The following is a 25,317-nucleotide window of genomic DNA, read 5'->3' as shown; positions in this document are numbered from 1 at the left end:
TGGATACATGGGATCACTGTAACTGACATTAGATTTACAATGGAAGAATTATTGTGTTTTTTCTTTCCTAATAAAGGTCTTTTTAACGAGTTTTAAGGGGTACAATGTACCCAGTACTCTTTTACCTGGGGGGACATGTACAGTATCTGGGGGCCTCCTTATTCTAAAGGGGATTCAACATTCTGATAAATCCCCTCCTACTTTTTGAGGACAGGATATGGGAATGGCTAACAAGCCCCCTATGTGATAGATAATACACAATGACGGGTCCTCGTTATAAAGACATTAGAGGTCTCTAAGACCCCTAATGTCACCTAGGGACCCCCAAAGAAGCTGATGAAGCAGAGATCTGATTCCCCAGCTTCTTCTCTGGCTCTCAGCCAGAGAAATTACAGCTTAAAGTGGTAGTGATGTAATAGACATTGCTTCCGCCTTTAGAGAGAACGGAGGAGAGATCAGCAGTGGGGCAATGCTGATCTCTCCACCGTTCTCTGTACAGGCAGCTGCTGTGCCAGTCCCGGGCTCACAGGAGAGACAGCGGAGCCTAGGATAACCAGCGAGGGGGGGAAGCGGCAATGGAGGGGAAGCACCGCAATGGAGGGGTGCACACCACATGCAGTAACGCAAGCCATCGGCCGGCGTTAGAGCTGGCCACGCCTGTATCTAACAGGCGGTAATGGCTGTTTAGATTCCCAGCGGGAAGAAAATCATGTAAATGTACGTCCTCCCGCTGGGAAGCATCCACTGAATGCCTGTATTTTTACTATGGGCGGACGGCAACTGGTTATTTATAGACAATAACTTGTCACTGCATAGTTTTTGTTTTTTACCCATGATCTTTTATTGCCCAGTGACTTTCCAAAAAAACAATGATTTCCCTAGTTTTAATAATGAATCAGATTGGTGTGCTAATGCTGATATTTCAAAACCAAGAAATAATGTTAACGGAACACATGGAAATTATGTGATGCCAGCATGCAGTGCCACTGACTTTGTCCGTGAGAATGGTACTGTTCTATAACACCACATACTGTACATCCAATGTCACTCTCAAAGTCACTTAAAAAGGAGGATCCTCTCCCACTAAATAGTACTATTTATTTATTTATTGTTTGCATTGGTACATGTTCCCTATGGTGGCGGCCACCTCCCTGTGCCCTTTGTTTGACAATTCCCTGCCTATTAGCCTTAAAAATGGCCAGGACTGATTTTCTAGGTCCCCAACCCCATTGATTTCAATGGGTGGGATGGTAGATTAAAGTTTTAAAGGGTTATTCACTAAAGTGCCAAAGGATATAGCTGTAGTTTTGGCTAATCCCTTGGCTCACTTTGGCCACCGGAGTCCTTGAAGGTCTGCTGTACAGGCTATTCACAATAGCCTGTAAAGCAGCCAAAGGCAGTTGAACAGCTCAGCTGAGCCCAACGCAAAGCCGAAGCTGGGACAATGGTCTGCCGAAGCAAAAATAAATTTTTCTTAAAGTGTGGGCTCTTTTTACTTTAACCCTTTAGTGAATGAGTAGGGGTACAAGTACCTCTTACTCATTCACAAGGGGGGTCAGCATCTAGATGCCCTTTTATTAAAGGGGCACCCCAATTAAATTAAGCTCCCCCTGGGTCAGGGTTGTGGCAGAACAGGCCCTTGTCCAAATGTTGGAACGGCTGAGTCAAACGTGTTTTTCACTTCGGATGAACCCAAAGGGAGCCGAAGCCAGCCAATATACAGCGTTGGCTCACTTCACTTCAGCTCGGTTATTTACTCGGCTGCCTTCCGCTGCTTAGTGAATAATCCCCTTAAATTTCCAGAAATGATGATGAGTTTGAAGAATAGGCCATGACTGAAACCTAGGCTGATTTGCTAATCCCTACTCGTTACATATATTTATTTTGCCTATTGCTTTTCACTAACTTAACTATTAAAATATTTGGACAAGAATAAACAAATCTAAAAAAAATCAGGACCCCTTCTTGGTTTGCGATTCAGTTTGGATAATCCAGAGTAAAATGTAATCCATATAAATCATTCCTTTTTTTGTCTTATTTCTTGTTTATTTTATTCCTTTACGTGACAAGCTGAATATATGGCCAAGCACAACACTTCTTTTATTATGTGTACTTAAAAAGTGCACTGTACATTTTTGGATATTCTAGTTATGATATTGTTTTCTAAAATAATTTCCTTTATAAAGCTTAATCATAATTAGGAAGTACATAGGGGCATTTACAGGCTGATGAATAAAGGCCAAAAGTATATAGTCTATATTGTCTGCCACGGAAAAAGAAATGTTGCAGACAGTGCCATTTAAAAGCCTTCGATGATAAGTGAACTGGCTATTGACTTAGGAAATGTAATTAGAAGTGGATGATAAATTGAGCACTGTGTTAATGTCTTGCCCTGATGCTACACTAACCTCATTTAAAGTACAGCTTGGATGGTTTGAATAATGAGACCCCAGGGCTAAAAGATTTATAGATGCCTTAAAATGATATGATAGACTCAATCTAAAAAGTATTTCAGGGGAGAGAAATCTACATGTGTTTTGCTAGTAGCATAAGACTGGCTTTCCTCTATTATGGTCTGGGCTAATTTCCTGCCTAAAAAAGAGGGTTTGTGAATAATTTTAACTCAATTAGTTCAAGATGCTACTTGTTGTGCAATGTCTACATTTTTTGTGTGATTTGGATACTCATCAACCAATAAGAAAATTGCTAGAATTTTTTTTGGTTTACATTTTTTTTAGACCAACATGCAGTAAAAGTTAACAAGAAATCAAAAGACTATACTTCAGGCTGGCTTTTTATCACCATGCTGACCCATTGTTAATTAATACTGTGAACTCTTGCAACTGCATCTAATGTAAAACACATGCTCTTTAGAAAGTTAATTATACAGTAACTCATGTCTGCTCCCAAAGATTAATTGACAAATGCAAAAAAAGTTTGAAAAGTCTGGCGGAAACGTTAAGAATTTTTGCTTTCAACGGTATGTCAAAAATAGTTGCTGTATTACATTTGACATTATGGGGGAAAAAACACAGACATTCAGCATTAAGCTTCAGCCAACTTCAGATAATATATTATTTGTTTAAAGAAAGGATAATGAAACTGAATTTTGTGGGAATCAGGTTAAACAAAAAGTGACCGTTCAAAGAAATATTATTATGGCGCTTATATTGTGAGAGCAATCTGTATTTAATTTCAGTGAGACATCTACTGAGATTCTTAACAAGTTTGTAAAGTTCTTACTCTTTGCATTTGCTCTAGTTGTGTTTTTGAAGACAATTGTTAGAGAACAAAAATTTTTTCCATTTTATGAAGATCTATGAGGTAATCACATAATTTCCAAACATATTTTATACAGCCTAGATTTTTTTTCTTAGGAGACAAGATAACAGAAACAAAGATATGAAGACAGAATATATTTATTGCAATGATTTCAGGCTTACAGTGTATAAGGCTGTTGAAGGGAACCATGGGGAGCTTCTGAGAGCAGCTGTGTAGAGTAACAGATGGACTACAGTCAGTCAACTAATGGCTGAGTACAGCATCGGTGATGAAAGAGGTTTATCAGAATGCACAACTTGTCATTTGTTGTCCAAGTTATGCCATCTCATGACCTCACCTGCACTCCTGTCTTCTACACCTGTCATAGAGCAATATGAATGTTTCTTTGTATAGTCAAAGACTCGAAAATTAAACATGCAGAGTAAAATACGTGGGAAGGCCAAATTGTAGGAGCTACAGATTATTTATTATTTGGCCTTTTTTTTCTTGGGTAAGCCTATAAGGATGAAGCAAAAATGATTAGTGTTAATCATGTGGAGATTAAACTGGCCTCTTTTTTTTACATAATTTGCATAAACATGCATGACAACAAAAATCATTAGTCACTGGTGTAGCAGGGTAAAAGTTGTCTATGAAGGTACAATAAAATCAACACTTAAGATGATCGTATTGTGGAAGTGTATAAACTGTTACATTGTACCAGTCAGCACTCAGCACAGTAGGGTTCCTGGGATAAGGCTGCATCTATAAAGTGCCAAATTAATTAATAATAGTACATGAATTATTATACTATTTGTGTAGGACTTTAAAAACATTTTTTTGTGTTTTTTTGTGAGTGAATGTATTTTTTTGTGACCAATTTTTTTTACACTTTATTGTTATCATATAGGGGGCTAAGAATCCCCCTTTGTGATATCAAATTACAGTGACAGGTCCCCTTTATGGAGACATCAGAGGTCTCTAAGACCCCTAATATCATCTAGGGACCCCCAAAGAAGCTGATGAAGCAGAGATCTGATCATCAGCTTCTCTCCGGCTTCTGTAATCGGAGAGTGACAGCTGAATGCAGATGTTATGTAGTAAACATCACTTTCTGCATTCACAGAATAGGGAGGGAATTGGAGGGAGATCATGTACTGATCTCCCTCTGTTCTCCCTGCATGGAGCCACACTGCTAGTCCCGGATTGGATGCCTGGGATCGCAGAAACGGCGGTGACAGCGAGGAGAAGTAAGGAGAGGGAGGGAGGCACAGAGAGGTACCTCATACAAGGGATCGGGCATCTTTACAGATGCTAGACTGCTTGTATGTAAACAGCCATTGCTGGCCATTTACAATTTAGCCAGTTTCCCACAGTGTGCGCCAGGGGACGTGCGAGAGCGGGTGCCAGCATGTGGGACATTTTAAGACACCCACCCGTTGCCAGTAGACTCCCGTCTGTCTGTTTCTGCATGTTCGGTGGACGGGAGGTGGTTAAAAGGACAGATGAAGCTCTAAATAACAATCTCATTGTATGCTATGCAATGGGGGTTAATTTATCAAAGAAAAAGAGACTTTTCAACTAACAAAGTGTATGTTCCCTGTACAAAATTAATGTTTACTTTGCTTGGTAAATAACTTGAACTTGTTTTAGAATATCCGATAATGTGGAAAGCAAATGAAAAGCAGGACTTTTGCTTGCATGTGACGGAGAGGACACAGCTTCACCTTATTCACAAAGTTAAGTGAGCATTAGACATGTAAGCCTGCAAAAAAAATAATCTTGTTGCGTTTCAGATGAATTCAGATTTTTATTTCTTTCATTCTTTGGCTTTCAGATCCAAAATTCGATTTGTTATTCTGATTTTGTATCTGTCCTAATTTTCATGCAGGAATGATCCACAACAGGAAGTCAAATGACCATGCCTGTAATGCCATCCCCAACAGCAGAAAAAAAAACATCTTATTGGCCAGAGAACAGTTTCATTTTGAATGAAATTTGGACAGATTAGAATTTTTAAACGAACATGTCGGATGCATTTGATTTTGGACATTTGGAAGCATCCGAATGTCCGAATTTAACTAAATTCGTACGACTATCGTTTCAAAATGAAAAAAATTTACATGTCTAGTGAGCTTGGAGTTTGGAGAAGTCAGGAGAAGTGAACAATCTAGGGCAACAGAGCTGAACTGGAAAGTGAGCTGAATTGGAGAATTGTTCAATATCATCTATTTAGTCCTAGATCGTTCACTTCTCCAAACTCTTCACCCTTTTGTGAATAACCCTGTTAGACATTCAAATCTCATTTGGACCCTCTGTAGTGCTGAAGTGCAGAAGGTGTTTGACTCAACCGATCCAACATCTGGATCAGCTGATCCGAAGCTCTGGCAGCTCTCTCGCTGCTGTTCGCCCTTATGCTCATGGGGGCCGAACGCCAGTGAGTGAATAGCTGAATGCCGCCGAGCCTCCGAGGTACCGAGCAGAATAGAAAATTAGTGAAATACATTTTAAAAAGAAAAAAAGTTGAAACATTGTTTTAAAATGTATGAAAATTAAAAATAAATTAAAATAGTTTAAAGAAAATAAAAAAGAAAAGAGAAAATGAAAGCTAGCTCCCCCAACTGTTTCCTATTGGCCGGCACCTGCCAGAGTCTTCTAGCAGGACCTGGGCAATGAATAATAACTGGGCGGAGCTGGCCAGGATGCCCAGTTGTTATTGTTTAACGACAGATCAGCGTCCTCAGGTAATTTGCTACAGTGAATAGCCCGTACAGCAACCCTTCGGTTCAACTGAACCGAAGAGCTCCCGGTCCGAAGAGAGCCGAAGGATCAGCCGCAGCTACGGCTGTATCCTTTGGCTCAATAGTAAATTACCCCTATGTGTAAAGAGGTAAAACTAGCAGAGCTATGTTAACTAGGGCTTCAAAAGTCCTGTGCCTACATAATCAGTGATGAAAAAAGGGCCTGATTATTGGCACACTTGATCTTGAATAACCCAATCTAATGTTTCAGAGAGGTATAGTTTAAAATCTGAAAGAGATATATAGTTGAATATATGAATGAATGTATTCAATTTTTGAAACTAATTTAAAGGTAGAACGTTTTCTTAGTTTACTTGAGGACCTGTGAGGGGCTTTCACTGGCATCAGAAGTGTTTTGCATCCTCATAAGTCTATGGGAATGCAAAACCCTCTTGAGGCATGTCAAATGCACCTGTCAATACATTTTAATGTCACACTGATGATGTCATAGCAGGCGCTTAATTCAAGATCTGAAGCAAAAATTCAGAGAGCAGTGCACAGCCACTGGGTACATTCTTTCTGAAGTATGTGCTCTATAATCTCCTTTGTTTCTGATTACCTAATCATCACCTACATTTAAACTTCCAAATCCAGCTTAAATCCAATTGGTGGTTGAGAGGCAGCAGGGCATCTGCAGTATGATGAGTATGTTTGGGAATAGACATGCTTCATTGCAATGAGGTTCTCAAAAAATCATATTACCATCAAAGTGGAGTAGATGGACTAATACACTGCAGTAATGCAAGGATGTGAAATGAAAGTTCAGGTAGGTTCTGTTTCCTGTGGGCATCTCAAGGCTTATTTGTTACATAAGTTGTTATATTGTTTTAAAAGTAACTGTGTTTTTCACTTATCAAATATTTATTCTGCTACGCTGCTAAATGCGTTTGGCAAAAATCTCTGCATAGACAGATTCTATAGAATATATTTTTATTTATTTTGCCTCTGGCACCAAATAAACTAGATTTTAAATACTGAGACAACTGTTGTCAGTGATTTACCACCTATGAATTGTTAAAAACATATATTTTGTACATTTTAAGACCTTTTACTTTTTGTTATATCGCACGTGTGTGTCTGTCTTGGCAACATGCAACAAAACACAGAGCAGGCACCAGCTCCTAGTGCAGTATGTTTATTGACCAAATTATGAAATAAAAGAGTAAAAAGGTTCTACTCACTATTCCTAAAGGAAGCCAGGCATATCAATAACAGAGTCCGATGGTCCAAGAACGCTGTATAGTGGTAGATGCACCCCAACAGGGTGGCATGCTAACGTATTTCGGGGTGCACTAAGAGGTGGCGCCTGCTCTGCATTTTGTTGCATGTTGTCAAGATTCCAGTGACTGCCTGGTTGAGAGGGCAGCCCCGTGGTTCCTAGCATTGGCAGCGTGAGAACCAATCCCATTGGTTTGCGCCCAGCCTGATATTTTGCCTATTTTCCTGAATACAGTGTCTGTCATTCTAAAATGCAACCAGATAAATATAAAAAGGCAAGTCTAACATGTAAATAATATATAATGTAACAAATAAAAATCTATGTAATAAAGAAGCAATCAATTACAATTTATCTTGCAGGTTATGTGCATATGTATATGTAAGTGTGAGCAAATGAGCTGTTGCACTGTCTGAAGTGGAATTGCAGTATTAACAACATATGAAGCTAATAGGTTTGGTGTGAATTCTGTATGTGGCTCTGCTTTCACTTGCATCACACTCAAACAACAACCCAAGCAATTTGTTTTTCAAGTCAAAAATTTTTTGCTTTTGCATTATACATATTTTCTATATTTGATGTTGCAGGTGGAAAAGATTATGAAACTATCTCTCCATGAAGTTATGAATCAGTCTATTAAAGCCTATGCAAAATCTCTAAGAAAAGAATGGGTTCTTCAGTGGCCTGGACAAGTTGTTTTAGCATCAAGCATGGTTCACTGGACAACAGGAGTCTCAAAGGTGATATTTTTTTCTTTTTAATAGTTTAGCCATATACAATTTTCTTCAGTTATTTCCACATTATGTCTTATTTTACAATGTAGGATAAACAGTAAAGAGGCCTATACAGTCATTAATTATAACAGTATTAAAAAAACAAGTTGGACAGACAGAACTGCAATAACTGAATTATGCAGTGACTATAAAAAAGCATTCAGTAACTGTTTCTGTCAACAACAGTTTTTGACAGTATGTGTTGAATGCCTAAAGCCTGGATCTTTCAAATCTGGCTTCAGTTGTTTTCAAGTTTAATAAGCAGGTTTTAATTACTGATTTAACTTTTAATTCAAATTCCCAAAATAGAATTAGATACATTAGTCATTAAAAGTTGGTTAGCCATCCCAGTTGGTAAATATTTAGGCACTGCACAAAAAACAAAACTAAAAACTTTATGCAAGACTCACTTCCCAACCATTCACAGCAAACACCACTTGCAAACTGAATTAACTCATATCAGATTATTGCATATTTGTATATAGTATGGGTACATCCAATTATTAAAATGTTGTATAAGCTTTAATATGCCATTTCAAAAGGGATTTTTGAAACTGCAGATTTTGTTACAATAATACCTGGTGATTGTGCCGTTAAGGTTGATCAGCTTGTTGAAGCTTTTATAATGTACTTGAGCAATACAGGGGACACTGCTGTGTTTTCAGCCTTAAACATGTGCTTCTAGGGATAAGCAAATGTGTCTTGGTTTGGTTCACAAAGTCTTTGTCAAACCATTGAAGGGGGGGGGGGGGGTCTTAAAAATCAACTTTGGACAATTCTAAAGCTAATGTGCAAGGGATTGTCAAAAGAGGACACATTGCCTTTAATGGTGAGATGGGAAAAACAACAATCCTTTAAATTACATTCTTAGGAGATGTATGTAGCATTATGGAACAGTACAATTCTCATGGGCATTGTCAGCGATACCTTATTCTGGCATCAAATATTTTGCATGTGAATTTTTTTAGTAATAGGCCTGACTTGACCAGAGGAAGTGGCAGCCACAACAGATCTAAGAGCTATAGTAAAGTTTTTTATTTTTTTAAATTTAAGCTAAAGCTTTACACTTGCCATACAAATTGGCCAGTGGCACAACAATTTAACAGTATAGTTTGTGAGCTTCTTTATTCATAGTACCGCATGGTACTTAATACAAATAAAATAAAATAGTTTAATAAAAAGTCAAAACAGAGTGCAGAAAATTACTTTGACCTCCCTGGCGGTATGATTTTTTATTTTTTTTGTGTCATTTTTAGTTCTATTTTTTTTCTCGTTTTTTTTTTCTTTTAATATCCTGCCGGTTCAGCCCCCCGCGACACGCAAGGGACGGAACCTGGAAGACGGATGCCGGCATCCGCCGGAGAACACAGCGCGGCTCGAGGGACAAGGTAAGTAAATGCTATGCGCCATTCCTAAGTGTAGCTCGGGGTTACCGCTTATGGTATGAAAAAGTAACCCCGAGCTACACTCTCGAATACCACCAGGGAGGTTAAACCACAACCCACATTTCTACCCAAACCCTTCTCATGTCTGTATCCCCAATTATTTCAAAAATATTCACACTATAGGCTTTAGATATGTTTGGTAAAAATTGGCAAGCATCAGGACAGTATACAAGCACTTGATTAGGCAACAAATAAAAAAATATCTGCAGCGTGGGACTTTTTCAACGCATCTGCGCATCTTTGGGAGCTGCACTTCAATGAGACAAGCAAGCAGCAAATAGCATGCACTTCTCCTCCTCCTTCTCAAGGGCACATACAGTAGCAGAAATGTACTTTTGGAGTGCTGCTAATGTGCCCTTTTCTTCATCCTCCCCAACAGTGCATAGCAGCCATTTTTAATGGGTCTGGTAACATGTCCTATAGAAAAATGTCACCAGCACACCATAAGTTAAAAAAGCAAAATAGTTTATTGCCAATAGCTGTATCTCATTGGCGAGCGCTTTCAGGGCCTCGCAGGGTCCCCTTCATCAGGCTTAGGTTAAGCCCGGTAAGGAGTGCGGTATGTTTCCTGTTTCTGGTAACATGCCCTTTCCCCCTCCTCTTACTCAAGGGTACATAGCGGCCATTTTGTATTTGGCAAAGTTCTAGTCTAGCAGAATGTTTCTGCTCCTCTTCCTCCTCGAGGGTGCATATCAGCTACTTATTCCTTCTCCTCCAGTGGTGGAATTTTTCTTCCACCTTCCTTCCACCTTTACATTTTTGATGGTTCTGCTAATGTGCCCTTTTCCCCCTTCTCCTACTCAAGGGTGCATAGCAGCTAATTTTTATTCAGCCAAGTTCTAATCTAGCAGAGCATTCTGCCCCTTTTCCTCCTCCAGGGTGCATAGCAGCTGTTATTTTGGACCTGCTAATGTGCCCTAGTCCTTCCCTTACTCCACCTGTGTATTTTTTGCTGCCCCAGAGCATTCCACAGACCTCTTAAATGCTGCTGTAAATAAAAAAATCTGAAATCATCCCCATGCTCAGCATCTTCAGGAAATCTTTGCCAGACACCTCCTTTATACTTTTGTTGTGGCCTGTGTTACGCCGTTGTGTAAGCCACCATTATTTTACCCTGAAGGACATATGTTAGTAACCATTACTTTGCATAGAAGACCATCCCTGCCCTCCACCAATATGTGGCATGCCATGAAGCAGCAAGAGGCAGAAAAGAAATACAAGCAGAAAAAGGGCTGGTGTGCTGGCAGTGAGGAATGTTGGGGTGCTGGTGGTAAAGAGGAGTGGGGTGCAAGTAGAGAAAATGAAGGAGTGTTGGAGTGCTAATATTGAGGAGGAAGAGGTTGAGGTGCTGGCAGTGAGAAGGAAAAGGAAATTGCCACATTTCCCGAGTGAGCAGGTATCTCCCGCACTATAGGAATAGCGGCAGGAATTAAACCTATGACCATAGGCTGCCCACCCTTCCACAATGTAGGGGGACAGGCAGGCAGCACAAATGAAGGAAAAATCCTACATTCTAGGGGAAAGTCAAACAGCAGCAATTCTGTGTACAACCCTAGTCCAAAGATGCCTGCCCTTGCCAAAATCAAGGTTTCTATTTTGTGAAGGTATATTTTATTGTATTTTACTAGGGATTTTAAATTTTGTTTCAGGATTTGGCTTTTTTAAGACTCTATCAACCTTTTCTTACTACTCCTCAAGGATGCAAAGCAGCCATGTTTTTGGGCCTGAATGTACTTTTTTCCTCTTCCTCCTCCGTTGCATATCAGCCATTACTCTTGACTCCTTACGTGTCCTTTTTTTCCTCCTCCTCCTCAGGGATGCATAGCAGCTATGCTTTGGGGTGTTGGTGGTTAGGAGAAGTGTTGGAGTGCTGCCAGTGAGCATGTGGACACTTTTTGATGAGGCTTCAAGGGGGATATTTCACCCCTTCCTGATACAAGGGAAAATCTGTGGAATCCACTGCAACTATCCCTGAGTGGGACCAAAATGATCCACTCTTAAAAAGAGGTACAGAGAAATTATTTGCCACATTCCCCGATGGCAGTTGGATCCTCTGCACTATAGGCATAGCTGCAGGAGGAAAACCTATATGCCCTTTCACAACGGGGCTTTGACACTTGTTGCTTACTGTCACGTACCTTATGGATCTTGAGATGATGAGGGCGGCCTCTCTTGCAACTCTGGTCCCAGAAGGCCTGATTATAGATACAGGTACTCTGGGAATGAGTGCCGGATGATGACTTGGATGCTGGAAGCAAGTTCTGTAGCTGCTCTGCTGTACAATGGAATACAAACGCACAGCAAAGAGGCAGGTAGAAGATGATCGAAGTCAGCCAGACCGGGTCAGCAATGTGCAGGAAGGAAGGTGATGCAGCGAGAGACAAACTCATAGTCGGGTAACAGACCAGGGTCGGTAACGTGCAGACAACGCAAGACATGCAGGATGCAGAAGAATTGTCAGACGAGCCAAGGTCAGGACACCGGAAGATCAGCAGGCTCAATAACAAGTCCAAGGTCAGGAACAAGAAACAACATGACAGGAAACAGGCACAGGATACAAGGCACACAGCTGAAGAGTACTTAGCACTGGAGACATGGAGGGGCTGAGCCTAAATAGCCCATTTGGTACCACTATAAGTCATGGATTAGCGGGCGCAAGGGGCGTCTGCAAAGAGGTGCATGGCTCGGCCTGACACTGTTGGCCATGCCATGCGCATGCACAGATGCAGTCCACTCCTTTCGGGCTTCCTGACACTTAAACAGGCAAAGCTTCCCTTTGTTTACAGCACATCAGTTGTTGCAGACAGACAGAAACAATTGTTATATAAACAGATCTGTGTACACAGGCACGGCTCATAATAAAATATACTGCAGCACCCCATTTCAAAGAGCTCAAACATAGTTTCTTAAAATAGAGATAAACACAACCACTAAAATGTCATATACAGTTTGTATAACAGCTGGTGATACTGATATAAAGGTCCTTGTTGATCACTTCCTGTTATGGGGTTGCAAATAGTGATGGGCTCGGGCGTGTTTGCAGCTCCACATGCCGAGCATGCCAGGAAGCGCACAGCGCGCAATCACAGGTACTGAGACATGTTCCCGGTCCGCAGCTGCAGAGATCGGGAAATGTCTCAGTGCCTATGATTGGCACTGCACGCTGTCAGCTTCCTGGCCAGCTCGGCACATGGAGCTGCGAACACGCCCGAGCCCATCACTAGTTGCAAACATCTGCCCCTGTCTCCAACAATCAAAAAAAATAAGCTTGTGTGCTGATGCACATTGCCCAGGAGTATTACACTGTTTTTACAAAAAAGCCCTTTTTAAAAAATTGCAGCCAGCAACAGTTTGGAAATTAGCAGCATTATTAAATTCTTCCTTCTCCCCACCCCAAAATTCCCCAAAACACACTGCATTTTTATACCTAAAGTACATTCAGTATGGGTTTACATATACTTTGCCACCAGTGTCTACAAGCTCTACAGTAATTTATCCCTATCCTTTTGATATTCCAGCTAAGCACAGAAACCTACCTTTTTATAGTGATGGGCTAACACGTAACAAAGTCCCCATTATTGGCCATTATAAGCCACCTGATCTAAGTTCAAAGGTCAGGAAGTGCATTATGATGTTGTGTCCATGAACAGCAAATGGGTTGAGGTGGAGGCTACCAGTGACCCTTCCAACACACATTACTCAGGCATGGTCCACTGTTGTCCCTATCAGAAAACTATTTTTGAACATAGCTGGAATATATGCATATTCACAGGAAATGGCTGCAAAGAGGCTGTATGAGATCAACAGCACTGACATGGAACAAAGGATGAAAAGAAGGTAAAAGCAAGGATTTTATTTAAAACATTTAAATTGTTTATTTAAATTTGAGCTTTACAAACTAAATATCTTCCAATTAGGGTTTAAATCTCCTTTAAGCATTGGGTTTCCTACTTTATTTCTCAGAAGCCACTTATGGTTTTGTTCAGTTGCTGTAACATTGTAGGTGGAAAAAAAAAATTTCTATCATGTCCAGTAAGGTGCTGCTTATGTTGTTACTGACCCTGCTGCCTTTGCCGCTAATGGCAGAGAAAACAGAGACAGTAAATTACTAATAAAGTTGGCAGTGGAGTAAGTATCATTTGCCCTCCCCCAATCAGTTAATGATCACATTCGCTAATATCATGACATTGGGCTTAGACTTTAGTCAGATACATTCACAGTCAGTGGTTTAACCACAGCCGCTCCAGGCTCTTACATGCATAGAATGGGAATGGGACAAAAGTTGCTGCTGCCATCGAATTTATGGGCTTTTCAAATGCTATACTGTGTGTGAGGATGATTCCACTGACCTATTGCGCATCATCACTCTAATTCCATAATGAAGTTATTGCTCAGTATTGGGAGTTATGGTTCTGTCCACAGCCTCACCATTCTTCTTCTTATTATCATTAATATTATTACATAGTATTTATATAAAACAGTTTGTGCAGCGCTTTACAATATAAGGAAGACATTACAATCACAATACAATTCAAGACAAGATGGTAAGGAGGGCCCAGCACCTGAGGGCTTCCAATCTAAAAGGGGAGGGGGAAGTGATACATGATGAGATAACTGTGTGGGGATAAATTGAGAACGTGATGGTTCAGTGGTTAGGTTGAGGTGGGATAGGCTTCCCTTAAGAGATGAGTCTTTAGGGAACACCTAAAGGCAGTCAAGGTGGGAGACAAACAGACAGGTTGGGGTAAAGAGTTCCAGAGGATGGGAGAGACTCTAGAGAAGTCCTGAAGGCGAGTATGGGAGGAGTTGACAAGGGAGCTGGAAAGCAGGAGATCTTGGGAAGAGCGGAGGGGACGCTTAGGGTGATACTTTGAGACAAGGTTTGAGATATATCCGGGGCAGAGTTGTGGATGGCTTTATAAGTAAATGTTAATATTTTGAATTTTATCCATTGGGTGAGTGGAAGTGTCAGAGACCTGCTGCTTCCGCGCATGCGCCAAGGCCGGGTTCCTGTACTACGCATGCGCGCGTCACGGATTGGCCGCGGAAAAATGCGCCAAATGGCGCACAGGAAGTGACGCTCTCCAGATAATTTCCTTCCCTATTTAAACTCAGACTCCACACCAACTCATTGCTGGATTGTCTCTTCAACCGCCCTGACGTCTCCTGTTCCTTGTTACCAGTACCTTTGATTATTGACCCGGATTGACTTTGACCTTGTTTGCCTGCAGCCTGCCCTTGACCTCGGATTGTTTGGCCATTCTTGTTTGCCTATGCCCTTGACTTCGGATTGCTTCACTGGACTGCCTATGCCTTCTCCTTTTGTACCTGCTCTGCCTGCTCGGTTTGACCTTGGCCTGTCCACCTCGGATATCGGGATTTTCACAACCCTGCTGCAGAACCAGATATTGGCTTGCACTGTGATACCACCTCTGGCACTCCTGCCACTCATTGTCTACAAGGACTCTGTCCCCAATACCAGAGTCCCTAGGACATGAGGTGCAAGGGAAGCCTCCTCCCACATCCAGTCTCCACACAGGTATGTGACAGTACAATCCAGCCAATATAGAGACTGAGGGTAGTGTTTCACAGGTGGCCTCTGTGACTCAGGCCCCGAAGGAGATACAGGACGGCTATTTTCAGCTGGAGGGGCGAGTGACGACTATGGCCAATGCCGCTATCCTGGACCCCGTACCACCAGCAGAAGTCCCAACAGATCCTATGCCCGAACGCTTTTCAGGAGATCGCCACAAGTTCCGGGCCTTCAGGAACGCGTGCCACCTATTATTTGCCCTGCAACCCCGGACCTTCTCCTGCGAGACCACAAAAGTCGGGTATGCTATCGCCCTACTGTCAGAAGAACCCCAGTCCTGGGCCCATCACTTGTTGGAAAAGGAGAGTCCGATCCTGAATTCCCTTTCCACTTTCTTTGAGGCAATGGCACAACTGTACGATGATCCCCAACGTACCACGACAGCAGAAACCATCCTCCACTCCCTGCTACAAGGCAGACGCCCGGTGGAGGACTATGTGTCAGAATTCCGCAAATGGGGGGCCGACACGGTCTGGAACGACGCTGCCCTCCGACATCAGTTCCGCCTGGGTTTGTCTGAAACCTTAAAAGATGAACTGGCCCGCCAAGCCCCTCCTGACTCTTTGGAAGATCTGATCCAACTATCCATTCAATTGGACCGAAGGGTCCGGTAGCAACGTCGGGAACGGGCCGGCATCACCCGTCCTACATTCATGTTACCCAGGGTTCCCATGGCCCCCTACTGTTGATCTAGTGATGTTCCTGCTGGGCCACGCCACTCTGAACCGGAACCAATGCAGCTTGGTCTCGTCAGAGCCCCACTCTCCCCAGAAGAAGGGAAACGCTTATGCTTGTGCTTATATTGTGGAGAATCTGGGCACTTCCTAAACGGATGTCCCGTCAGACCCCGTAAGTTTCCCCGACCTGTGTTTGCATCTGCCTATAAAAGCAACTTGTCTCATCTGACTCTACGTCTTTCCCTACAGTTCCCGGGAACGACCATCCACGTCTCGGCTATCATTGATTCTGGAGCTTGTAGCTGTTTCATCGACCACTATTTCACCCAACTGCACCAGATACCCCTTCATCCCAAAACACAGCCTTTAATCATCCAGTTGGCTGATGGATCTACACCCAGCTCTGGGCCAATCACCCATGAGACTTGCCAGCTACTAGCCCGTACTGGGACGGAACACCTGGAGTTGCTAAGGCTCGATGTAATCTTGTCTCCAATGTTTCCTATTATACTGGGGTTACCCTGGTTACAACAACATGAACCACGGATTGACTGGAGCACCGGGACCTTCTCTTCCCCCTATTGTCGTCAGCACTGTTATCCCCAAGCAACCAACCTAGCGATACAATCGGACCCCTGAGAGCCTCTCCACTTCGTCCCTTCGGATTATCAAGAGTTCCTGGATGTATTTGATAAAAAGGCGGCTGACTCTCTCCCTCCGCACCGTCCTTACGACTGTCCCATCCAGCTGTTGCCTGGAGCCCGGATTCCGTTCGGGCCAATCTACCCCTTGTCTGAACCGGAATTGGGGACCCTTCGTCTATACATTGACACCAATCTGGCCAAGGGATTCATCCGGCCGTCAACCTCCCCCGCTTGAGCGTGCATCTTCTTTGTGGAGAATAAGGACAATTCCCTTCAGCCCTGTATTGATTATCGGGAATTGAATGCCATTACTATCAAAAACCGGTACCCATTGCCCCTCGTTCCGGAACTCTTCCAACGCTTTCGCACCTCCAAAGTTTTCTCCAAGCTTGACCTCGGGGGCCTACAATCTGGTGCGGATCAGAGAGGGGGATGAGTGGAAGACCGCCAACCGCACTAGATTCGGGCACTTCGAACATCTTGTCATGCCCTATGGGCTATGTAATGCCCCTGCCACCTTTCAGCATTTCGTGAACGATATCTTTCGAGACTTCCTGGACTTGTTCATGATCGTTTATCTGGATGACATTTTGGTGTTTTCTCCCACGCTCGAGGCCCACCGGGACCATATGTGCAAAGTGCTTGCTCGTCTACGCACCCACAAGTTGTATGCCAAGGCGGAAAAGTGTGAGTTCAATAAAAGCTCCATTCATTTCCTCGGTCTGATCATATGCACTGGTGGCATTGCCATGGACCCGCAGAAGGTGACGGCTGTTCTCGACTGGCCGGTGCCGATGGACCGTAAAGGGGTGCAACGATTCATTGGGTTTGCCAACCTCTATCGGAGGTTCATTCGGGGCTTCTCCTACATCGTTGCCCCATCACACGGCTCACTAGGGTGAGTCCCCGTTTTGAGTGGTCCCCTGAAGCTCAGACTGCCTTCGATGAATTGAAGCATTTATTCACCTCTGCTCCTGTGCTGCGGCACCCTGAACCGACCTTGCACTATGTATTGGAGGTGGATGCCTCTGAAGCTGTGCTGGGGGCCGTCCTCTCACAGCGCCACTCGGGTACCGCTCAATTGCATCCCGTGGCTTATTTCTCCAGGAAACTGTCACCAGCTGAGGCAAACTATGATGTGTGGCATCGGGAGCTCCTTGCTATTAAGTCAGCCCTGGAGGAATGGAGGTACCTCCTTGAAGGGGCAGCCCAACCAATCCTGGTTGATACTGACCACAAAAACCTAGAGTACCTACGCTCGGCAAAATGACTAAGGCCTAGACAAGCCAGATGGGCCCTCTTCTTCTTCACTCGATTCAACCTACACATCACCTACTGGCCCGGATCTAAGAATGTCAAATCTGATGCTCTGTCCAGGATGTACAACGTATCCGAAGGCCCGAGGTCCACTGACACAGTACTTTCTGCCCGCAGCTTCCTCCTGATAGGAGCTGACTTGCTCTCCAAATTGAGACAAGCATCCTCGACTGAAGTCTTACCCTCTGGAATAGTGCTGACGAGACATTGGATATATCTACGCGGTCAGGCAGTGTTTGTACCTCCACAGGTCCGGATGCAGGTCCTCAAATTGTGCCATGACAACTTATTGGCTGGACATTTTGGCAACGCTAAAAATTTAGACTTGCTCCGTAGGTCATTCTGGTGGCCTACTCTAAAGAACGACTGTCATTCATATGTGAGATCTTGCAAGGTGTGTGCTCGGAGTAAATCAGAGAGAAAGAGGCCATGGGGTTTGTTACACCCCTTACCCATTCCGTCTCGGCCCTGGGAACGACCCAGCATGGACTTTATTGTTGAACTCCCACCTTCAGATGGATATTCTTCTATCTTTGTTGTCGTTGACCGATTGACCAAGATGGCCCCCTTCGTGCCCATGGTCGGTACTCCAAAACCCCCGGAGACGGCACAGAGTTTTCTCAGGGAGATTGTCTGCCTCCATGGCATCCCTGACAGCATCGTGTCGGATCGTGGAGTCCAGTTCACATCCGGATTCTGGAAAGAAATGTGCACCTCCTTGGGGATAGAATGCTGTTTCTCCTCCGCTTACCACCCTCAATCCAACGGCCAGACAGAACGCACCAATCAGACCCTTGAGCAGTACCTGCGCTGTTTCTCCTCTTTCATCCAGGATGATTGGGCCTCCCTTCTGCCTTGTGCGGAGTTTGTATACAACAACTCCGTGCACACAGCTATAGGGCAGACTCCTTTCTTCGCCAACTCTGGATAGCATCCCTCTTTTTCACTTGTCTTACAGATGGGTTACGCTGTCCCGGCTGTCCAGGATAGGATTAAGTCCCTCCATGATAATCTTGGAGAGTTGTGGGCCGCCATGGCGAAGGCTCAAGGGGATAACAAGACCCATTTTGACCAGAAGAGGAGGGGTGATCTCGACCTACAGCCAGGGGACAAGGCCTGGTTGTCCACGCTACAAGTACGGCTTGCTTGTCCCTCCAAAAAATTGGCTCCCCACTTTGTCGGCCCATTTACTATCTTGAGGAAGATCAATCCTGTCGCTTATGAGCTCCAGTTGCCCGCTTCCTATCGGATCCACCCGGTTTTTCACACCTCTCTTCTCAAAGCGGTGGCCACTGATGCCTTTGGGGACAGGGGCGATGAGCCACCGCCTCCTTCAATTATTGATGGTGCTGACGAGTACGAGGTCAAGGCTGTTCTGGACTGTCGGGGAAGGGGTAGGAACAGACGATTCCTCATTAAATGGAAAGTATATTGTCCTGAAGAAAATTCCTGGGAGTCCGAATCCCATGTCCCTGATTTGATACGTCGACTTTTCCAGAAGCCTCCTGGTCATCCTGCCCGGGTGGGCATCCGGAGGCTGCCCATTCGGGGGGGCTCTGTCAGAGACCTGCTGCTTCCGTGCATGCGCCAAGTCCAGGTTCCCGTACTACGCTTGTGCGCATGTGCACGCCACGTATCGGGCGTGGAAAAAGGCGCCAAATGGCGCACAGGAAGTGACGCTCTCCAGATAATTTTCTTCCCTATTTAAATTCAGACTCCACACCAACTCATTGCTGGATTGTCTCTTCAACCGCCCTGACGTCTCCTGTTCCTTGTTACCAGTACCTTTGATTATTGACCCGGATTGACTTTGACCTTGTTTGCCTGCAGCCTGCCCTTGACCTCGGATTGTTTGGCCATTCTTGTTTGCCTATGCCCTTGACTTCGGATTGCTTCACTGGACTGCCTACGCCTTCTCCTTTTGTACCTGCTCTGCCTGCTCGGTGTGACCTCGGCCTGTCGACCTCAGATATCGGGATTTTCACAACCCTGCTGCAGAACCAGATATTGGCTTGCACGGTGATACCACCTCTGGCACTCCTGCCACTCATTGTCTATAAGGACTCTGTCCCCAATACCAGAGTCCCTAGGACACGAGGTGCAAGGGAAGCTTCCGCCCACATCCAGTCTCCACACAGGTACGTGACAGAAAGCCAGTGGAGGGATTGACAAAGGGGGGATGCAGACACTGAGCGGTTGGTCAGGTGAATGAGTCTGGCAGCTGCATTCATGATAGACTGAAGGGGGGGATAGCCTGTGTAGTGGAAGGCCAATGAGGAGAGAGTTGCAATAGTCAAGACGAGAGATAACAAGGGAGTGGATGAGTAGTTTTGTGGTTTCATTGGTGCGTAAGGGGCGTATTTTGGAGATGTTATGAAGGTGAAGGCGGCAGGATTTGGATAGTGATTGGATGTGGGGAAGAAAGGTGAGGTCAGAGTCAAGGATGACACCCAGGACCTTGGCATGAGGGGAGGGCTGGATAGTCGTGTTATCAATCTCAACGTAAGTGTTGGGGAAGGTTCACGGGCGGGAGGAAATATCAAGAGCTCAGTTTTTGAAAGGTTGAGTTTTAAGAAATGTTGGGACATCCAGACGAATATGTCAGTAGATTAGTGACACGCAAGGACACTGAGGGGGTGAGTTGTGGAGTGGAAAGATAAATTTGAGTGTCATCGACATAGAGATGGTATTGGAAGCCATGTGAGCTTATTAATTGACCAAGGGAAGAGGTGTAGATGGAGAAGAGAAGGGGTCCAAGGACAGAGCCTTGGGGGACCCCTACAGAAAGAGGAAGAGGAGTTAGAGTTGTAGGTGACACTAAAGGAGCGCATAGCTAGGTAGGAGGAGAACCATGAGAGAGCAGAGTCTTGTAGCCAAGCGAGTGGAGTTTTTTGAGGAGCAGTGGGTGGTTAACAGTGTCAAAAGCTGCAGAAAGGTCTAATAGCAAGAGTAAGGAATAGTGGTCATTGTTTTTAGGAGTTATTACGTCATTGGTGAGTTTTAGGAGGGCAGTTTCAGTGGAGTGTATGGGGCGAAAGACTGAAAGGGGTCCAAAAGGTTGTTATTAGTGAGGTGGCAACTCAGGTGGTTGTAGATAAGGCGTTCCAGTAGTTTAGAGGTGAATAGGAGTAAGGAGATAGGCCTGACAGTATTGAGGTTGGTAGGGTCCAGTGAGGGTTTTTTGGGTATTGGGGTGACTAGTGCATGTTTCAGAGATTTTTCTGTACTGTTCCCCAAGTTACTGTTCTGTACTGTACAGTGCTCTACTGTTCTGTTCTGTGGCTTGTGGTTTATACTTATATTTTATAGGAAAATCAGAAAAATGTTGGAAAAAGCATTTCTAATAATGTGAAACATTACAGAAAAAAACTATTAATAGAACCTTTGGAATCTGAGTAGTAGCAACTAGTTTTTACTCTGACCTAATCAGACTGTCTTAACATTGTATTGTTCTGTGTATGTGCACTGAGCCATGAACATTCATAGCATTAGTTGTCAATTAATTTGGAACTCAACATACTGTTAAAAAGATTCCCCTAACCTAGGCACATCAAAAAGCATATGGCTTTTAACTTCTAAAAAAGGTTATTCAACAGGTTTTTCCCCAAGAGTAGATGAACTGTTATAGTGTCAAGAAACTGCAAATATAAAGCACTTTAAATTCTAGCCAAGGGTGCACAGTAGGTCTTATAGCTATGCTCATCTTGTTTGATTTATTTACTTTAGATTTCTTTTTTTTAATGTCTCTTTTTATTAAAATATGAAACAATAAATCATTGTTTAAACAAGAGTCTCCAATATTGGGTTATTTTAACAAATTATTTTGGAAATTAGAACTAGTTAAAATTCATCGAGGATTTTATAGCAAATATCAGAAAACAAATCCAGATACAAAATAACCTTTAATGTATGTTGTCCTACCTCATGTAATGTATTGTTATATATGATCATTTTCCCTAATACTCACTATTATGTTGCAGATTTTCTTCTCAACAATACAATTATTCCAATAAACCCTAACACTTGCTGATGGCAGTTGTATCTAGATGACCTCTTATTTATCTCATTAAACATTAAGGGGTCTATTCACTAAGCTGCCGTAGACAGCCAAGTGAATAACCGACCCGAAGTGCAGTGAGTGAATAGCCGAATGCCGCCGAGCGGCATTCTGCCTGGTACCTCTGTGGTACCGAGCAGAATAGAAAAACTGTTAAAAAAGTATACAAAATAAAATAGAAAACGAGTGTGCGGACCTAGCAGTGACAGCTAGCTGCGCCCAACTGTATTCTATTGGCTGGGCGGTTCTGCTGCCGTCAGAATATTTTTTGTTTTAAAAAACAACCTCCATAGGAATGCATAGCTAGATTCCTATTGGCTATTTCACTTTGCAATAGCCAATAGCAAACTAGCCATTGCACCCGCCCTCTGCTGCTGTTAATCACCAGACGGGGACCTGATGGAGAACTGCAGGTCCCCCTCTGCTTATTGACAGCAGCAGTGGGCGGGTGCAATAGCTGGTTTGCTATTGGCTATTGCAAAATGAAATAGCCAATAGGAATCTAGCTATGCATTCCTATGCTGGCTTTTTTTTCTGACTGAGGGCGGCCAGCAGCCCCATGTCAGAAAAAAAAACAGATCACAAGGAAAGGTTTACTCTGCTCGATCAAGCAGAGTTAACCTTTCCGGGAGAAAGTGTTTCTCTCCTGGGCGGCCGGGAGCCGTATTAGACTTCCAGAGCATCCGGGAAAGTAATGCCAGATCGGCGTACCTGGTTATCAGGTAACCAGGGACGCCATCTGTCATCACACACTGAGAACCCGGAGAGGCCGTTGTGATATCATAGCGGCCACACCGGGTTCTCAGTGTGTAATGACAAATGGCGTCCCTGGTTACCTGGTAACCAGGGACGCTGATCTCTCTGCAAGTGGCCGGAGCCAGCCGTGAGATGATGGCTGGCTCCGCCCAGCAGTCAGTAGCAGGCTGTTGGCCAGCCAATGATCAGCCGTTCGTTCAGCTTCGGCTTTCACCTCGGCTCAGTCAAGCCGAAGCATATGCCTTCGGCTCGACTGAGCTGCTCGGCCAACTTCGGGAGCTGTACGGGCTGTAGTGAATAGACCGTACAGCAGCCCTTCAGTTCTACTGAACCAAAGGGGTCCTGGGGCCGAAGCTAGCCGAAGGATCAGCCGAAGCTATGGCTAAATCCTTCGGCAGCTTAGTGAATAGACCCCTAAGAAACCATATTGTTTCAAATTGGAAAATACAAAAGAAAACATTTCAAAAGTATTTGAAACAGGTAGTTGGGTAAATACAAAATAATGTAAATGAATGTCTACTTGCAGCCGGGGATGGAGTGCCATGTGGTGAACAGACCTTAAAAAGCAGGAGCTCAAATCAAACACACAGCTGAATGAGGGAAAACATAATTCCTCCTTCTCTGTTCTGCACATATGAACTAGTCTAGATTTTTTATTAGACTGAGACAGTTGTATTCTTGTTTGTAAATACATAAAATAATTATAAACATAAAAAATGAAATAACATTTGCTAAAAATTACTGTAGTTTCCCTCTAAAGAAAAAACTGCTTAACATCCTTTATATATTATATAATAATGAAAGCCATGCTTTTTGTAAATCTTATTTGAAGATCGGTTTCCCTGATACTAAACTTAAACAGGGCTACTCACAAAAGGGTGAAGAGTTTGGAGAAGGCAGGAGAAGTAAGCAATCCAGGACAACATAGCTGAACTGTAAAGTGAGCTGAATTGGAGAATGTTTCCAAATCAGCGATGTTGTCCTAGATTGTTCACTTCTCCAAACTTTTCACCCTTTTGTGAATAGCTCTAAAAGTGTATGCATAGCCTTTGTTTAAAAACATTTTGGGATAGAGTACAGAAAATTTGGAACCCTTGTCAGCTTTTTTTGCTGCTTGTCTCTCCCCTAGGGACATCACCCCTCTTATTGTCCTGTCCCTATTTTTACCAAAATAGAAACTGATCATGAATCCGAAATTCAACACCAGAAAAAAGAGGTTAGGGAAACCTTGCAATGAGGACATCTTTACTGGTGACAACTGTCTACGATCGGAATTCCCCTCACTTTGTAGATATTTCCCCTGCTATATATCCTTCACCTTTGGATGGGGACAAGAGCTAGGGGTATAAATAGAAGACCTATCAAAATACAAGTCTTACTGAGAGACATCTGGATTCCCAAAAAGGTGGCATGAGATACAACCGGGAAAGAAAATCTATGTGGCAATAAGCAGCAGGCTTATATTTTGAATGTAGCCCTATTTTACTGGTGCACCAAACTTGAAGACTGGCTAAGAAATATGCATTTGGACTAGGCATGAAATTGCCTCACCTGGGTCAGAATTAAAAACTAATGGATCACCTCACTCTTTGCATAATATAAGACATCTGTTTTGCTGAATGTGTATTTTGAAATATTTTTATTACTAGTACAACTTTGAAATCAGATTTTTTTTTATTTGCCCACCAACAAAATAAGGAATATAGTGAGAAATAAGGAAGACAAACCTGCATACATTGTACCAAAGTGCAAAGAATGAACACTTTTAATTTTTTTTACTTGTCATATAATAAAAACTCTCCAAGTTTATAGTCACAAGTATGAAATATCGTGAAACATCCCATTGATTTATAATAGAAACAGCAATGATTTAAAAAGCACATTTCTTTTTCAAGCTTTAGAGGGAGATAAAAAAGAATGTTTAAAATTTAATAGATGCCATTACTTACAGAAAATCCTTACATTATATTTGTGCACTTTTCTTTCCATATCATTGCAGGCTTTTGATCAGAAAAGAGGACTGCAGAACTTTGTGGAACAATGCAGTGAGCAAATTGATGAAATTGTAAATCTAGTCCGAGGAAGGTTAACAAAAATGGAACAAATAACACTGGGTGCCCTGATTACCATCGATGTCCATGGTATGTTCAGTATGATGACAAATGTATGGCTGTTGAATCTGAATACACAAGTCATTACAGTAATACTATTACCCCCATGTGAACTTCAATACAAATTACTTCCTTGAGAAATGGAAATCCCACATCAGCGTGTGACTCCCCTAATACTATAGAGCAGGGGTCTCAACGTACCGGCCCGCGGGCCAACTCCGGCCCGCGAGCCGATACTATGTGGCCTGCAGCCAGCTGCCAAGTCAGGCGCACGGTCACGGACCGCGTGCCTGACTTGCGGGAGCAGCTACACGCAGAGCTGCTCCTGTCAGCTCCGGCCGGAGCTCTGACAGTTCTGAGCTCCCGCCGAACGATGGTTAGTAAGGTCTGCACTAGACCTTACTAATCACCATTAGATCACCAAGGAATTATGATGTGCCTCCTCCCTGCAAACATGCAAGCAGGTGATGGGGCTTGGAAGGAAAGGAGGGAGGGGGGGAGCTTTATTAATATGTGTGCTGGGGGCTTGGGAGGGAGGGGGGAAGATTATTATTTGTGCTGGGGGAAGTGTATTATATGTGTGCAGGGGGCTTGGAAGGGGGGCGAAGTGCATTATGTGTGCGGGGGGAGTGTATTATGTGTAAAATGTGTAAAGGAACCCCTTTA

At 43.4% G+C, this 25,317-nt stretch overlaps 1 protein-coding gene across 1 annotated transcript in view; it reads left to right on the top strand.

Moving 5' to 3' along the window:
• Positions 1-25,317, top strand: part of LOC108784922 (dynein heavy chain 3, axonemal-like) — an 899,093-nt gene that overhangs the window by 349,548 nt on the left and 524,228 nt on the right. Inside the window, exons 25-26 of the mRNA XM_018553871.1 lie at positions 7,866-8,018; positions 24,540-24,681. Coding sequence (XP_018409373.1) covers positions 7,866-8,018; positions 24,540-24,681 — 295 coding nt within the window. The remainder of the gene's footprint in view (positions 1-7,865; positions 8,019-24,539; positions 24,682-25,317) is intronic.

Source organism: Nanorana parkeri, unplaced genomic scaffold (genome assembly GCF_000935625.1).
Source record: "Nanorana parkeri isolate BGI_ZX_2015 unplaced genomic scaffold, ASM93562v1 scaffold132, whole genome shotgun sequence".
Lineage (NCBI taxonomy): Eukaryota > Metazoa > Chordata > Amphibia > Anura > Dicroglossidae > Nanorana > Nanorana parkeri.
This window is presented reverse-complemented; position numbering and strand designations above follow the sequence as displayed.